A 17,078-nucleotide genomic window follows, 5' to 3' on the forward strand; every position below is an offset into this window, starting at 1 on the left:
GATATAAGGGTCCCCCCTTATGTGTTATGTCCCGGATATAAGGGTCCCCCCCTTATGTGTTTTTATGTCCCGGATAAAAGGGTCCCCCCCTTATGTGTTTTTATGTCCCTGATATAAGGGTCCCCCCCTTATGTGTTTTTATGTCCCGAATATAAGGGTCCCCCCTTATGTGTTTTTATGTCCCGGATATAAGGGTCCCCCTTATGTGTTTCATGTCCCGGATATAAGGGTCCCCCCTTATGTGTTTCCTGTCCCGGATATAAGGGTTTCCCCTAATGTGTTTTTATGTCCTGGATATAAGGGTCCCCCCTTATGTGTTTCTATGTCCCGGATATAAGGGTCCCCCCTTATGTGTTTTTATGTCCCGGATATAAGGGTCCCCCCTTATGTGTTTTTATGTCCCGGATATAAGGGTCCCCTCTTATGTGTTTTTATGTCCCGGATATAAGGGTCCCCCCTTACGTGTTTTTATGTCCCGGATATAAGGGTCCCCCCTTATGTGTCTTTATGTCCCGGATAAAAGGGTCCCCCCTTACGTGTTTTTATGTCCCGGATATAAGGTTCCCCCTTATGTGTTTTTATGTCCCGAATATAAGGGTCCCCCCTTACGTGTTTTTATGTTTCGGATATAAGGAACCCCCCTTACATGTTTTTATGTCCCGGATCTAATGGTCCCCCCTTATGTTTTTTTATGTCCCGGATATAAGGGTCTGCCCATTATGTTTCATGTCCCGGATATAAGGGTCCCCCCTTATGTGTTTTTGTCCCGGATATAAGGGTCCCCCTTTATGTGTTTTTATGTCCCGGATATAAGGGTCCCCCTTATGTGTTTTTATGTCCCGGATATAAGGGTCCCCCTTATGTGTTTTTATGTCCCGGATATAAAGGTCTGCCCATTATGTTTCATGTCCCGGATATAAGGGTCCCCCCTTATGTGTTTTTATATCCCGGATAAAAGGGTCCCCCCTTACATGTTTTTATGTCCCGGATATAAGGGTCCCCCCTTACGTGTTTTTATGTCCCGAATATAAGGGTCCCCCATTACGTGTTTTTATGTCAGGGATATAAGGGTCCCCCCTTACGTGTTTTTTTGTCCCGGATATAAGGGTCCCCCCTTATGTGTTTTTATGTCCCGGATATAAGGGTCCCCCCTTGTGTTTTTATGTCCCGGATATTAGGGTCCCCCCTTATGTGTTTTTATGTCCCGGATATAAGGGTCCCCCCTTATGTGTTTTATGTCCCGGATATAAGGGTCCCCCCTTATGTGTTTCATGTCCCGGATATAGGGGTCCCCCCTTATGTGTTTCATGTCCCGGATATAAGGGTTCCCCCTTATGTGTTTTTATAAGGGTCCCCCCTTATGTGTTTTTATGTCCCGGATATAAGGGTCCCCCCTTATGTGTTTCATGTCCCGGATATAAGGGTCCTCCCTTATGTGTTTCATGTCCCAGATATAAAGGTTCCCCTTATGTGTTTTTATGTCCCAGATATAAGGGTCCCCCCTTATGTGTTTTTATGTCCCGGATATAAGGGTTCCCCCCTTATACGTTTTTATGTCCCGGATATAATTGTCCCCCCCTTATGTGTTTTTATGTCCCGGATATAAGGGTCCCCCCTTATGTGTTTTTTATGTCCCGGATATAAGGGTCTCCCCTTATGTGTTTTTTATGTCCCGGATATAAGGGTCCCCCCTTATGTGTTTTTATGTCCCGGATATAAGGGTCCCCCCTTATGTGTTTTTATGTCCCGGATATAAGGGTCCCCCCTTATGTGTTTTTATGTCCCGGATATAAGGGTCTGCCCATTATGTTTCATGTTCCGGATATAAGGGACAGCACCCAACAATCTTGACAAAAAAGGTAGATGGCCATCAAGGGTGGGCCCAAAGTCATTGCTTGCCTAGGGCACCACTTCACAGGGGGACAGAAGGCTACACAGAGGGGAAAAGGTGACACTGGGGACTGAAAGTGGCACAAACACCCATGGGACGTGGCTTCATTCAGGAGGCATGGCTTAATCAACGTGTGGCTTAGTTTAGGGATGGGGCTTATCAGAGGCATGGCAACTCCCAGGACCAAAGGCATTCCAGGCAGTGGCCTTGTATGGCTAAGCCTAAAAACTCCCCTGGCTATACTGATCAATGTTTGATGTGTGAGGTCTGGTATTATCTCATTTATGATTTGTTGCCAGTCTAGATTGCTTGACCCTGCTTGATATCCACCTCATGTTGCCAACTTCTCCCTTAACATAACTAAACGTAGTCTGCAACCTAATGGTGCCCATACACGGTACTTAGGCCTGAACGATTTTATGAAAAAATTGAATTGAGCAATTTCTGTCTTAAATTGCGATTTCGATTCACGATTTCCTTGAAATCAAGCTTTGTTCTCCCTCTGTGCCTTTTTGTTCCCCCTCCGTCCCCCTGTCTCTCTTTGTGCACCCTTGCCTCTATGCCTCCTCTGGGTCTCTTTCTTGCCCCCTTTGTGTGTCTGTGCCCACTATGTGTCTCTCCTGTCCCCCAAGCTGCACCAATGCTGGACATAGCTTCCAGCACGAGTCTAGCGATGCCATTCTATCCACTTCGCCTCCTGCAGGCTCTAATGCATGGAATACTTCCTGTATGTCATGTGACCTACAGGAACCTGGAGTTTTGCCAAGCACAAGAGCTGGCAGACCATGATAGAGGACGGACAGCGTTGGACTAGTGCATAAGGTATGTCCAACAATGCAGGCCGCACGTGCCGGGACTTTGAAGAAGTGGCTTCAAAATTCCCCAAATTTCCCCCATGTTGAAATGACGTGATCGCGATAATTGCCGCTTTGACGATTCCAAAATTGTGATCTTCCTGATCGCGATTTCGATTTAAATTCGATTTATCTTTCAGGCCTAACGGTACTATAAAAATGTTACATTTTCCCGTTTTATTCGACCAAAACAATCGAATTAAAGTTTAAAAATCTTTTTTTTTTTTTTTTATCAAGAAAAAAATAATCGATTATCCCATTTTTTTTTTTTCAATACAAATCTGATTGGACATGTTGGAAAAATCTTTATATTCAATCTAACTGAATAATCAAGCAAAATTATCAAATCGAAAAAATTGTACCATGTATGGGCACCGGGGCTTTGGAGTCTGTACAAAAATCCTCCGACTCCTCAGTTTAGGATTCTACCGACTCGGACTCCTCGACTCCGACTCCTCTAATTTGCATATTACAATCTTGTTGATTGAAAGTATGTAACATGAAATTTGTATCTTAACTGCCAACTCTTAGGAATTTTAAAAGACTACTGAAGTGAGAAGGATATGGAGACTGCCATATTTATTCCCTTTAGTCATAGACTAATGCTGCGTACACACTGGCGACTATGGTCGTTTGAAACAGCTAATTAATGATCGTTCCGCCGACAATCGGGGAAAAAACTTTACCCAACGATCATTAACACGAACGACAAAAGAATGACATCGGGAAGATGGAAATATCCAACCTGACGGATCGTATCTACCGACAATCGTTACAAAACTATAGTGTGTACAGACATCGGCCGAGAAAGATCGTTACAAGGGCCAATGCGCCTGCGTTGAATTCTGCCCAGCTTCCGTACTTCCTTTTGTAGCGCGGCCGTAAAGATTGTTACATTGCTCATTTCAATTAAACTTTGTTTTCAAGTTAACAATCATATATTTGTATCTATTGTAACTCCATGTTAGTGGGTTTTTTCTTATTTTATATAAACATGTACGCAACATTTCCTTCTGATCGTTCTTTTCTGCGAGAACGATCGTTAAAATGTGTATGATGATCGCTGCATCCCATCGTTGCATTCCTATCATTGCCATATCGTTCGTCTTTCAATTATCGTTCCTAGCGAACGATCGTTATCGCAAGTGTGTACGTCGCATAAGACTAGTCCTTGGTAAGAGTACTTGTAAAAGGTACAAACCGGAACAAAGAACATGGATCAGGCCCTAGGCAATGTAACTGTGGGTACATGTAAGAGTGATGTGCAGGTACTCTGCAGGGGAAGGAGGAGATTCTTTCTCTATTACGCATTCTTCATGCACAATCTGAACCAGGGTGATAGGGTTATGGGTGATAGACAACACCTCTGTGTTCAATGTGCACAACATTCTCAGTGGATTCCCTGCAGCTCTGTGGGGAGTGCATATGTAGAGTATAGTACTACTGTGTAACAAAGTAAACCTGAGACAGATGAAATTAAAGTTTTATACATACCTGGGGCTTCCTCCAGCCCCCCTCCGGCTAACCAGTCCCTCGCTGTCCTCCTCCGCCACCTAGATTTTCGGCTATGGGTCCAGGTACTTGAGCCAGTCTGGCGTAGTGCGCATACGCACACTCCGCCGCCGGGAGCGTACTACACCTGCGCAGCACTATTGCGCAGGTGCAGAATGCTCCTGGCTGTAGGAGCGCCACGTGGCCGGACTGCGCTAACTGGCCTAATTACCGGGACTCATAGCAGAAGATCCAGATGGGGTGAAGGTGGACAGCGAGGGACTAATTGGCCCGAAGGGGGCTGGAAGAAGCCCCAGGTATGTATAAAACTTTTATTTTCATCCGTCTCAGGTACCCTTTAATTCGTAGTCACCAAACCAAATTTTAACAATATATCAAATTATTTAATTTCATGAGCAAAGAGAGTGCATATATTTGCATAAATCAGCATCAACGCAGAATTATTTCCATCTCATTGACCATCTCTATTAGTGACACGACTACACATCAGGCTTTATTCTTACAGCATAGACGTTATTTTGTATATATGAGATTCCTGTGTACACATCATATGTACTGTACAGTCACAATTAGATATGTATATCTGACTTTAAAAATATGGGGACTGCTTTATTGAAGCAGCATCAGTAACTCATTTTGATTGGTTTATTTCATATTTGTGGTCTAAGCACGGCTATTACTGTATATATAAATTATTCATGACAACTATTATCTGAGAAATAGAATATTTTATCATATTTTCTATTTTAATTGCAGTTTAAATTTATTAGGAGTCGGAGTTGGTGCATTTTTTTTCCGACTCCAGGCACCCAAAATTACTCCGACTCCACGACTCCGATTCCGACTCCACAGCCCTGATGTGCACTATTATTGATCTCTGGAAGGCAACATATGTCTGCCTGGACTAACACATCTGCTTGCCCCCTGCATTCACTATTGCCCACAGTGCCAAGTCCCATCACTTCATTGTAGCCTCCTTTTTCCTGCCCATTATATTGCTAGGGTAAACCCTTGACTCATTACTGGGTAGTTCCCCATAGTCATGTGCTTGTTGAGGCTTCTCTTTCAGGGTGTTCTGTTGAAAATTAGGGTCTCTGTAACAACTGAAGAGGCAGCTGTGGCGAACAGCACCGCCGCCGCAGCTGCCTCCATTCCCCTGCCCGTCCCTCCGGCGTCTTGGACGCCGGGGTCGGGACATTCGTCAGGCAATAGGGTCCCTGTCTCGCGCAGGCGCGCGCATAGACAGGACCTTTATGCTGGAAGGAGGCTCGTCAGCTGACCGGCTGGTCAGCTGACCTCAGAGGAGACTCACGGCGCCCAGGATTGGCTGAGTGCAGGGGGCGTGCCAGTAAGGTCTCCTCTGCTTCTTAAGCCTCCGGGCTTCAGTCTGGCGCTGTCTGCTGTCGTGAATACTTTAGTGTAAGCGCTCAGACCTTAGACTAGATCCCAGGTGTTGAAACCAAGGACTTCACACCTAGACTAGGATTGCTTTATTGTTATTGATTATCTGTGTATGATTCTGGCTATACTCTGACCTCGCTTCTGCTCACTGATTCTGTACTTCTGCCTATCTGACTTGTTGCTGAACCTCTGCCTGTTTACCTGTTATCCTTTTGCCTCACGATTCTGTACCGATACTAACCTCTCTGTTGCCGATCTTAGCCTGTCTGACCACTCTGTCCTCACCAGTGGGCCTAGCCTCTGGTGAGGGATTTTTAGTATAGAATCACCTGCTCCTCAGGTGATCATTAGTTGCAGTACTGTTGGTAGCTCCTGCTCCTCAGGGGTTCACTAGCCTGCAGTACAGTCTTAATCACCTGCTCCTCAGGTGATCACTAGGCTGCAGTACAGTCTGAATCATCCGCTCCTCGGGAGATTCTATCTCCTCAGTATCAGTATCTCCAGCCTGCTGGGGCCTATACGCTATTATACAGTCAGTGTACTAATAGTACCTCACCAGCCCCTCTGATGAGGTCTCGCCAAATTATTTAGTTACAGTCTGTGTATTAATAGTACCTTACCAGCCCCTCTGGTAAGGTCTTGCAAAACTAATAAAGTTACGGTTGCACCAAGCACTACTCTCTACCACCCTTTTAGCTATACTAGTATTATTGGTGATTCTGCAGATCACCACATAATCAGGTATAGCGTCTGCATTATTGGTGATTCTGCAGATCACCATATAATCAGACTTCTGAGTTGCTACACCCAATCGTTATAGTCTCACAGCCCAGGCGTGTTCACATCACCCATTAGTTCTGAACCTTGAAATTATTCATAGGGGATGATATATAATCTCACACACCCACACAAACAGCAAAGATTGAGTAGCAGCAATAAACAGTAATGAGGATAGGGTGTGGATGCAAGTAAAAGGATCCCCAGCAGGGACATAAGAACTAGCCCCTAAGCCTGCAAACAAAATTGTTGTGGGGCCTCTTAACCCTGGGGAAGAGGGGACTCCTCTTTCTAGCAGTCCTTTTAACCATTTCAGCCACCCAGACGTGAAGCTCACGTCTGAGCGGCTGCTCTGCTGTGTGATCGCGGGCGCGGTTCCCGATCACCGATCCCTGTTCCCCGCAGAAGAACCGAAGCACTCACCCGTGAGGCTTCGGCTCTTCTGCCCGGAAAAATATCAGCATCGCCCTTGTACTTCCGCTTAGCGGGAAGTACAAGGACGGAAAATGAAAATGAAGGTGGCCATCTTGTGGCCAAATAGTAAAACTACATCTACACATTTTTTACATTACACTTTACACATAAACAACATTAAAAACTAACGGTTTATGTCCCACACCAAAATATTCCCCAAATAAAATTTTTAATGGAAAAAAAATAAATTACAATTAAAAAAAAGACATAAACAGTTACCGAAGGGTCTGAACTTTTTAAATATGCATTTGAAGGGGGTATACTACAAACCTTTTTTAAATTATAAGCTTGTAAATAGTGATGGACGCAAAACGGAAACAATGCACCTTTATTGCCAAATAAAATATTGGTGCCATACATTGTGATAGGGACAAAATTTAAATGGTATAATAACGGAGACATACGGGCAAATAAAATACATAGGTTTTAATTATGGTAGCGTGGATTATTTTAAAGCTATAATGGCCGAAACCTGAGAAATAATGACTTTTTTCCTTTTTTTTTTTTTCTTTTCTTATTAACCCTGTTAAAACGCATTTACAGTAAAGTGGGTCTTAGCAAAAATGTATCACCCACAGAAAGCCCAATTAGTGGCGGAAAAAACAAGATACAGATCAATAAATTGTGATAAGTAGTGATAAAGTTATTAGCGAATGAAAGGCAGGTGAAAATTGCTCCGATGCATAAGGGGAAAAATCCCTGCGGGCTGAAACGGTTAAAGAGAAACTCCGACCAAGAATTGAACTTAATCCCAATCAGTAGCTGATACCCCCTTTTACATGAGAAATCTATTCATTTTCACAAACAGACCATCAGGGGGCGCTGTATGACTGATAGCACACAAAAAGAGCGCTGTGCACCTTCTTCCTGCATGTTTTTATTCCATTTCTCAGCCAACAGCCAGCATCAATGACATTGAAAAACAGAACTGTCAAACCTGGATCGATGGGGGTGCCGAGGTGAGCGGGGAAGGGGTGACCAGGGGATGTATGGTCGGCACTACAGCCGTTTCACGCCAGCTGGCGCTTGTTCACGTGCGTGTGTTTTTTTGGACACACGCACGTGAACAAGCGCCAGCTGGCGTGAAACGGCTGTAGTGCCGTCCATACATCCCCTGGTCACCCCTTCCCCGCTCACCTCGGCACCCCCATCGATCCAGGTTTGACAGTTCTGTTTTTCAATGTCATTGATGCTGGCTGTTGGCTGAGAAATGGAATAAAAACATGCAGGAAGAAGGTGCACAGCGCTCTTTTTGTGTGCTTTATGTTTAAGTTTGTGCTCTGCACTGTTTGAAAGTTTGCTGCACTTCTCCATGCTTGGACTGTGAGCTGACCATTGGGTGCTGCCGTACGGGTGAAGCTTAATGCAGATTCATTGGGGCTAGCTTTACCCCCCACTTAACCAGCTGTGTGCCAAGTGTTTTTCTCTACTGAAGCGCGCTGTATGACTGATATTGTGGTGAAACCCCTCCCACAAGAAGCTCTGAGTACCGAGGTACTTCTGGCAGTTTCCTGTCTGTGAACCTTGTTGCCTTGTGGGAAATAGCTGTTTACAGCTGTTTCCAACTGCCAAAACAGCATACAGCAGCTACATCACTTGCCAACAGTAAAAATGTCACCATGTGATAAATGTCTGAATATAAATCAGGGATTTAAAAGATTTTACAATGGGCAAACACTAAATAATTTATACATAATTATTGTAAAAATGAAGCACTTTTTTAATTACATTATTTTCACTGGAGTTCCTCTTTAAAGTAAAAACTAAAACTGTATATTCTTTAAAAAAAAAAACTTATCTTTTATCCATAGGTTTCAGGTGGATTTCCAGTGTGGTTGCAGCACTACCCCCCGATCTGATGTAGCTTTTCACTTCAATCCTCGATTTTCTTCTTCGGACGCATGGATAATATGCAACACTTTGCGCAAGGACCAGTGGTTAGATGAAGTTAAATTTTCTGGGGCCCCATTACGGAAAGCAGAGTCATTTGTGCTCCTTTTTCTCTTTCTTAAAGATAAGGTCAAGGTAACGCACCAAATTCATTCATTCATTCTCAGTACATTCTGCATACATACATATATATACATGGAGAAAAAAACCGTTTTGCCGACAGTTCTGTGATGATAGGTCAGCCTTGGAGACCATAGTGATACTTACCACAAAATATTTGTTGGCGTTTTATAAATGAATAATAATCTGACATGCAACCCTCTTCACTTGAATTGAAGAAAACGTGTTGAAATTTTGACTTTTAAATATGACAGCCTCTCTATTCCTCTCACTTTAGTTGTACTTTAAGGCTGGTTTCACAGTGGGACCTTAAAGTCCCACGTTACAGCAGCCAGTAACGCAGCCTAACTCACAGCACTGTAAAATCAATTGTGCTGTTTACAGTTCCCACGTTGCGTTACATAGTAACACAGCACGTTTAAACGTTAGACTGTTTGCACATGCTCAGTAATGTTGGAGGAGGAGGTCTCCCCTCCTCCTCCGCAGCCAGCCACATGGCTAATTAATATTCACTGCACTGCAGAGACTCCTGGTAGGACTGTAGTGTTGTCTGGATCATGAACAAATTGTTCATTTGATCCGGATCTTTTTTGTGAGTCGAATCATCCGGATCATCACAATGAAAGATTCGGTTACATAGTTACATAGTTATTTTGGTTAAAAAAAGACATACGTCCATCGAGTTCAACCAGTATAAAGTACAACACCAGCCTGCTCCCTCACATATCCCTGTTGATCCAGAGAAAGGCAAAAAAACCCTTACAAGGCATGGTCCAATTAGCCCCTAAAGGGAAAAATTCCTTCCCGACTCCAGATGGCAATCAGATAAAATCCCTGGATCAACATCATTCGGCATTACCTAGTAATTGTAGCCATGGATGTCTTTCAACGCAAGGAAAGCATCTAAGCCCCCTTTAAATGCAGGTATAGAGTTTGCCATAACGACTTCCTGTGGCAATGCATTCCACATCTTAATCACTCTTACTGTAAAGAACCCTTTCCTAGATAAATGGCTAAAACGTTTTTCCTCCATGCGCAGATCATGTCCTCTAGTCCTTTGAGAAGGCCTAGGGACAAAAAGCTCATCCGCCAAGCTACTATATTGCCCTCTGATGTATTTATACATGTTAATTAGATCCCCTCTAAGGCGTCTTTTCTCTAGACTAAATAAACCCAGTTTATCTAACCTTCACAGTGGATGTCTGTCTGGAAGAAACAGGAACATACAGAATGTACAGTGCAGGGAAAGTCCTGTCCTGCTAGTCATTTCACCCAGTCTGCTTCCCTAGTAAAACGATCCAAATGATTCGGTTCAAAGATCCGGATCTTTTCAATGATCCGATTCAAATGATCCGAATCCTTAAAAAGATCCGGACTTCCTATCACTAACCTGAAGCGGCTGCTTTGAGAGCTGCATAACGCAGCTCATTCTGACGTCCAACTTCAACACCACCATACGTTGCGTTAGGGGCACGTTATGCGACCATAACGTCCCCTAAAACGCAACGTCTTGGTGTGTAAGTAGCCGAACTGTCTTTCAAGGCTACATCTGGAATGTAGAATATAGTTCTGGACACCGTGTAGAAAAGCCAGTGCACACGACTGTTGTTGAACACTTCGGAATGCAACTTACCAGTAAATAAGTGTCAAGTAATTGAATAAGATGTGCCAAGCATCATCAAAATAAAGCTTCACTTTTAATAGCACAGTTGAAATCTGTTATAAATCTAAGTCCAAAGGACAGCCCTATGAGGTACTAGATCTCAACAGTTGTAAAGTGCACAACATCTAATATACAATACACATGAAGAGACCTCCCCACATGAGTCAGTGTGGGAGAGTCACATGTCCCACAGGTGTCCAAGGGTTCTCGCTGATCCCCCACCTCCCTAATATGTGAATCGTGGGGAGGGTTGTAGCTATCCAACACACTTGTAGGCATGAGCAGTGATAGATACAGGTCAGTGTAACCGGTGGATGAAGAATCACCGCCCCAATTGGACACAACAAGGACCTGTATAAAGTCTACTGCTCACTAAACAGAGGGAATAACAAGAGGGTGCAAATATATACAGTGACACCAGTTTCAACAAGTTTCACCCCAAAAGGCTTCGTCAGGAAAAGATATTGTACAGTGAAACAATATACAATGGAGACATTAGACACCCCCCCCCCCCCCCCCAACAAAATTCCCAGGTGCAATACCCAGTCAGTTTTTTCCAAGCAGATCTTTACCTGAACTTAGTTTGGTTGAAAAAACAGACATCCATACAACTATGTAACTAGGTAACACTACTACACCAGTTTACGTGGGAACTAATCTGTAAATAAAATTTGCCGTACTGATAATATTAAAGGTAGTGCTGATGACCATAACTGTAAGGCTGGATTCACACAAAAAAGTGTACAGTTCCATTCTGTTCTGTTTTGTATCAGTTTTACCTCACCGGAATAAAACTGTACACATAGTATGTGTGAACCTAGCCATAGAAAACTGACTTGGCAGGACTGGAACGGAACTGTACACATTCGATCTGTGAAACCAGTCTAATAAAAATGATCTGGGGGAAAAGTGAAGATTGACTTAAATACACATTCAGCCCCTCAAGGTGTAAAGTATATATCTCTAAATTGACACTGTCGAATCTATTGTAATTGGTCCTGGGAGGAGTAAACTGGTAGTTACCGGTTATTGAACGAGATAGGGAACGTAGGTTCGTTCTTAACACTGCCATCTCTGTCCCTTGTGCATCCAGTGTCCCCCTTTGAGTCTTCTCTGTCTCCTTGGTCTCCCTTATGCCACCTTAGGTCACATTTGTGCCTCCTAGTGCCACGTTTCCCTTGTGCTGCATTGTGTCTCTCTTGTGCCTGTTATGTCCAGCTGCGTCCCCATTCCTTCTGCAGAGTAGGCGTAGCGGAAGCCGCATCAGCTGTTCCATTGGGGTAAAACGACTAATCATGCTGCCCGGAAGATATGCGGCCCGTCCTGTCTCTCTTCACTGTTCCCCTTGCGGCTTCTCTTGCGTCGCATAATGACGCAGTAAGGAGGAGCCCCCTAGTGGCGGTAAGGTAAGTATAAATTAATTCATTCGTTTCATCTCAGATACACTTTAAAACCATAAAGGAGCTCCCAATCTTAAAGCAGAACTTTACTGAAAAATAGTAGAAAGGGTAAAAGAATAAATCAGTACATTGCAAAGTGAGAAGGTAAAAAATAGAAAGGAGATCAATAAATGATTGATACTCTGTGTAATTTGTTCATGTGTTTTGATCCACAATGAGCCTCCACCTCGTCATCTTTACTGTTGGCAGACAAGAGAAAAAACTAGAACTCCCCAACTCTTTGTTATCCCACTAACAAAGCGATAAGCTAAAAGATTACACTGGGAGTTTTCAGATACTGGGGGCCCCTTTAAACTCGAATCCCCCAATGAAGAGAGCTGCAGCTCTAGTGAAATCAACCAGTGTGCATTCACTATGTACAAACCAAGCCTTTCCTTGATCTTAATATGATTCAAGCATTGATTAGCATACATTTTAAATGACCTTTCTTCTGTTCTAGGTCAGCATTGGTGGACAGCACATTCTTGATTTTACCTACAGACTACCTCTGAGAGATGTGGATACTCTGGGAATCTATGGAGATGTGTTTGTAAAGGAGGTCTCTTTTCTGAGCGGCAATGCAAGTATCATTTTTATTAAGGAATTGTCAGAACATTAAAAATGATGGGCCTGATGCACGAAAGGCAGGGAAATATTAAGTGCACAGAAAGCACCAGTACCGGTACTAATGTGCTAATACAGTAATGGGTGGTGTTGGTATCGGTAATATTGCTGTCTGCTGCCCTGCACATGGCTAATTTACCAGCCTTTTGTGCATCAGGCCCAGTGTAACTTATACGCCCCAATTATATATGGTCCATGAGATGCTAATAATTCTGGCTTGCATGCAAATTGAATGTAAATTGTACAAAGCTTAAAATTGGCAGGAATTGCATGCAATGGTGTTTTGCAGTGCTCATGTCTGCTTCTTCAGGTGTAGTGCCTTCTGACTGACCCTGAACAGCATAAGTGCCTCTGCAGAATGTGGTGTTTGTAGAGAGATAGAGCTTTGGACATTTTATTATACTTGCTGCTCATTCCAGGAGGTAAATGTTAGTTACACTCCTTTTCTTTTGGTTTATGTACAGTCTGTATTGTGTTATGAATAGCAGTGAATGTATATTGCTTATTTGAAGGTGGACTGTCTTGCAAAGGAGCTACCATAATCTCCAAAATGTAAAAACATTTTATTTGTCACTAGACCTTAGGCCAGGCATGGGCAAACTTGGCCCTCCAGCTGTTAAGGAACTACAAGTCCCACAATGTATTTGCCTTTATAAGTCATAATGGCTGTAAGACTCCTGCAATGCATTGTGGGACTTGTAGTTCCTTAACAGCTGGAGGGCCAAGTTTGCCCATGCCTGCCTTAGGCCCATTACAATAACAGGCACTAGGCCTTGGCCGGTACACCCCTCACAACCCCCTTCCACCCCCCCCCCCCCCCACACACACACCCATTGCCTGCATGGTCAGCGTGCATGCGCACGCCTGCTACGCGTATGTGGCCGCTACGCATACACGCCCGCACAATACAATGGTTGCGACACACGCATGCCGCAACACACGCCCATCCCTGCACCTGTCCTGTGTTGTCCTCCGCGCATGCTTGCTGGCCTAAACTCACACGCACGGGAGGACGCAGGGACACAGGCAGATTATTATATAGGATGATTCCTTTGTGATTGGCTGATAAAGATGGTGGTCTTTTGAAATGATGTGCATAAATGGGGCATGCTGCTTGTTCTAGCCATGGCATATGTCTTATTTTCAATAAGTGGTTTTACCGTCTAATTGGACTGTGAAATGATTCTGTTCAGATTAGGCTTCACTACAATTTTCACCCGTATGCATGCTTAAAATCTACTAAATGTACTAGAGATCTCCAAACGCACCCACCAACCCTTAGGCCCTGTTCAGACTGTCAGCTGTTGCAGAATGCGTATGATTTGAACGAAACGCAAGGTAAAAACGCAGAGGGAACCGTACGCTTAAAACGCAATAGTACGTGTTTTTGATACGCGTCCATAGACTTACATTGCGTCCGTTTCTGTGCATGAAGCACAGAACTGCCTGCAGCCATTAAGATGAGAAACGTATGCGTCTCATACGCATACATGTGAACGAGGCCATTAGAAAACATTAGTAGCAGTTTCTATACGTAAAATCTGTCTGTACGCGTTCTTGAAAAATGGCTAGGAACGCACATAGTCTGGTCTGAACAGGGCCTTAGGGTATAAACTAGGGCTGTATACAACTATGCAAGACTTTCTTTTTTAATCTTATCTGAAAACCCCTGGATGTGCCATGGGTGCCACTAAATAGCACCAAGGTTCACTATCAGCAAGTCATGTGATAATTGTCTGAGATGTCGTGAGAGCACTCCTCTGTGCATATCGGCTTATAATCACAAACACTGGTCCACATGACAGCCCAGGGGCCCCAGGTCTTTCTCACTCACTGGGGCCCCCAAACCACCATGCGACACCTAGAGGGAAGTGCGGGCAAGCCCTGGACCTCTCACCTCCAGGGAACTCACCCCACCACCTCTAAACTGAATGCCAACTGCAACAAACACAATTGCTAACTTCCAGCCAGAGCAATATCTTGCCTCTATCTGGCCAGCAGACGCCAGTCAGCCAATAAGGTGCACTGTCCTACACCCTTTGTACCATACCCAGCAGGAATTACATAGATTAGCATTCAGGTGGGAGGCTTCGGTTGGACGCAATCGTGAATTGCGTCGTTTACAGGGACACCCCGTGTAGGCACATCTCCCACACGGTCCCCTCCCTAACCACTCACCTGTCAACCGCATCCTAGAAGCTGCAAAAAATAAATTTAAAATCACAAACACTGGTCCACATGACAGCCCAGGGGCCCCAGGTCTCTCTCCCTCACTGGGGCCCCCACACCACCATGCGACACCTAGAGGGAAGTGCGGGCAAGCACCTCTCACCTCCAGGGAACTCACCCCACCACCTCTAAACTGAATGCCAACTGCAACAAACACAATTGCCAACTTCCAGCCAGAGCAATATCCTGCCTCTATCTGGCCAGCATATCGGCTTATAATCAAACAAAGAAATACATCTTGTCGCCTCTTCTGCTAAGTGGGCTGGATTCCACATATGTGGTAAACCACGTAAATTGGGCTGATTTTGCTAGCCTGTGTTTCAATTCAAGGCTCGGAGCTGATGCTGCAAAGATTCAGGGAGCTCTACAGTGTATATATAGCCTTTGTGGCTGGATGGTGTACTGGACTGGTTAAGGGCTCTGCCTCTGACACAGCAGACCTGGGTTCGAATCTTGGCTCTTCCTGTTCAGTAAGCCAGCACCTATTCAGTAGGAGACCTTGGGCAAGATTCCCTACTGCTACTGCCTATAGAGCGCACTCTAGTAGCTGCTGCTCTCAACAAAAGTGCAAAATATGTTATTCGTCGTCTTTGTTCCACACAGCTAAAAAACAAAGCATTTCCTAGCGTTTGAATTTTTCAAGTTATAATTTTATATAACAGTGTATACAACATAAAACAGAGTTTATAGCAAGTTATAGACTGGTAAGGGCATTATACTAGGAGTATGGTAGGAAATGCATTGTGAGCTCCACTGAGGAACAGTTAGTGATATGTCTGTAACGCACTGCAGAAGATAGCAGCACTGTATAAATGCCTAACAGGAAGTTTTTTTTGTTTTTTTTTTTAACCTCTTGAGCCCCAGAGGTTTATACCCCCTAGTGACCAGGCCATTTTTTTCAATTCGCCACTTCACAACTGCAACAACGGTTTATTGCTCGGTCATACAACTTGGCATCCAATTAATTTTACTTCCTTTTCTTCTCACAAATGGCTTTCTTTTGGTGGTATTTGATTGCTGCTGCCATTTTAGTTTTTTGGGGGGGTTTGAATTAAAAAAAGAAAAGTTTGCAAAAAAATGTTTTATTCCCCCTCCCAAATTGGCCCTAGACTACGTTACATACACTACACTACACTACACTACACATACATAGACATATGCCTATGGTAAGGATTAGATTGTGAGCCTCTACGGGTACAGTTAAGTGACAAGACTAAAATCTGTGCAGCGCTGCGTAAGATGTCAGCACTATATAAACGCTTCTTCATGTATAAATAAAATAAACAGCCTGCCAGTTCCAGTCGCTGGCTGATCGCTGGGGTCCGCTGTGCTGGTAGACGGGAGCAGGTGCTCATGCAAGCACTAGCTCTAGTCAAATCTCGTTCTTTGCTAGATGACTCATATGCGTCGCGGAGGAACGAGAAAGCCACTGTCCTGTCGCAATCCTGCCTTAGGCGCTCAGGAAACCGTTACATTTGCTAAATATTTCCCCTTAAAGAAGTGGGGCTGGACATCAAAGAACATGCATCAGATTTTTTACTGTCTAAAATACATTGCTATCCACCTAGTGTGTTCTTGTGATGATCTGCTCTGCTGCCTGCAAAGGCAGGCAGCTTTTTGACCATTTTTTTTGGTCTGTATGCTGCAGATCCCTGGAAAGGAGACCTGTCTTCATTCTGCAAGTTTCAGAGCGGCTGTTCTGCTGAGGGATTTGCATCCACTTGTCATGCAAATTGCTTATCTGCTTCCTTTGAAGGCTTGCAGTATAAATACCATTTCCTCCCAGAATTCCCTGCTGGTCATAAAGGTTTGATCCTGCTAGACTTACCTTGAGTCTCAACCCTCTGCAAATTGTTTGATTATATTACCTTAGAATAGTTATCCTTGGGAGTGCACTAGCATTCCTGCTAGCATAGTCAGGTTGTTTGTTACCTGTATTGCCTTGTACTGTCTATCTGTTGTGATTGTTCTGTCGCCAGCGGCGGTAGACAGGAAATCGCTCTGTCTGTTAGGATCGCATTCGCCCTAGTGGTAGAGGCGGTGGATCTCTCTGTATTCTGTCTTAGTAGTGTAGCCAGAGCAGCGGTTGCTACTGGTTGCTCCATCTATATGTCTGTCTGGATTGCAACCGCCCTAGCGGTAGAGGCGGTGGTTCCTTCTGTACTCTGTCTAGGAGGGTAGCCAGAGCTGCGGTTGCTACTGGT

At 44.2% G+C, this 17,078-nt stretch overlaps 1 protein-coding gene across 1 annotated transcript in view; it reads left to right on the forward strand.

Annotated features, from left to right (window-relative positions):
- The window catches only part of LGALS12 (galectin 12), a 214,346-nt gene that overhangs the window by 167,196 nt on the left and 30,072 nt on the right, over positions 1-17,078 (forward strand). Inside the window, exons 3-4 of the mRNA XM_068260991.1 lie at positions 8,721-8,934; positions 12,482-12,601. Coding sequence (XP_068117092.1) covers positions 8,721-8,934; positions 12,482-12,601 — 334 coding nt within the window. The remainder of the gene's footprint in view (positions 1-8,720; positions 8,935-12,481; positions 12,602-17,078) is intronic.

Source organism: Hyperolius riggenbachi, chromosome 11, assembly GCF_040937935.1.
Source record: "Hyperolius riggenbachi isolate aHypRig1 chromosome 11, aHypRig1.pri, whole genome shotgun sequence".
Taxonomy (NCBI): domain Eukaryota; kingdom Metazoa; phylum Chordata; class Amphibia; order Anura; family Hyperoliidae; genus Hyperolius; species Hyperolius riggenbachi.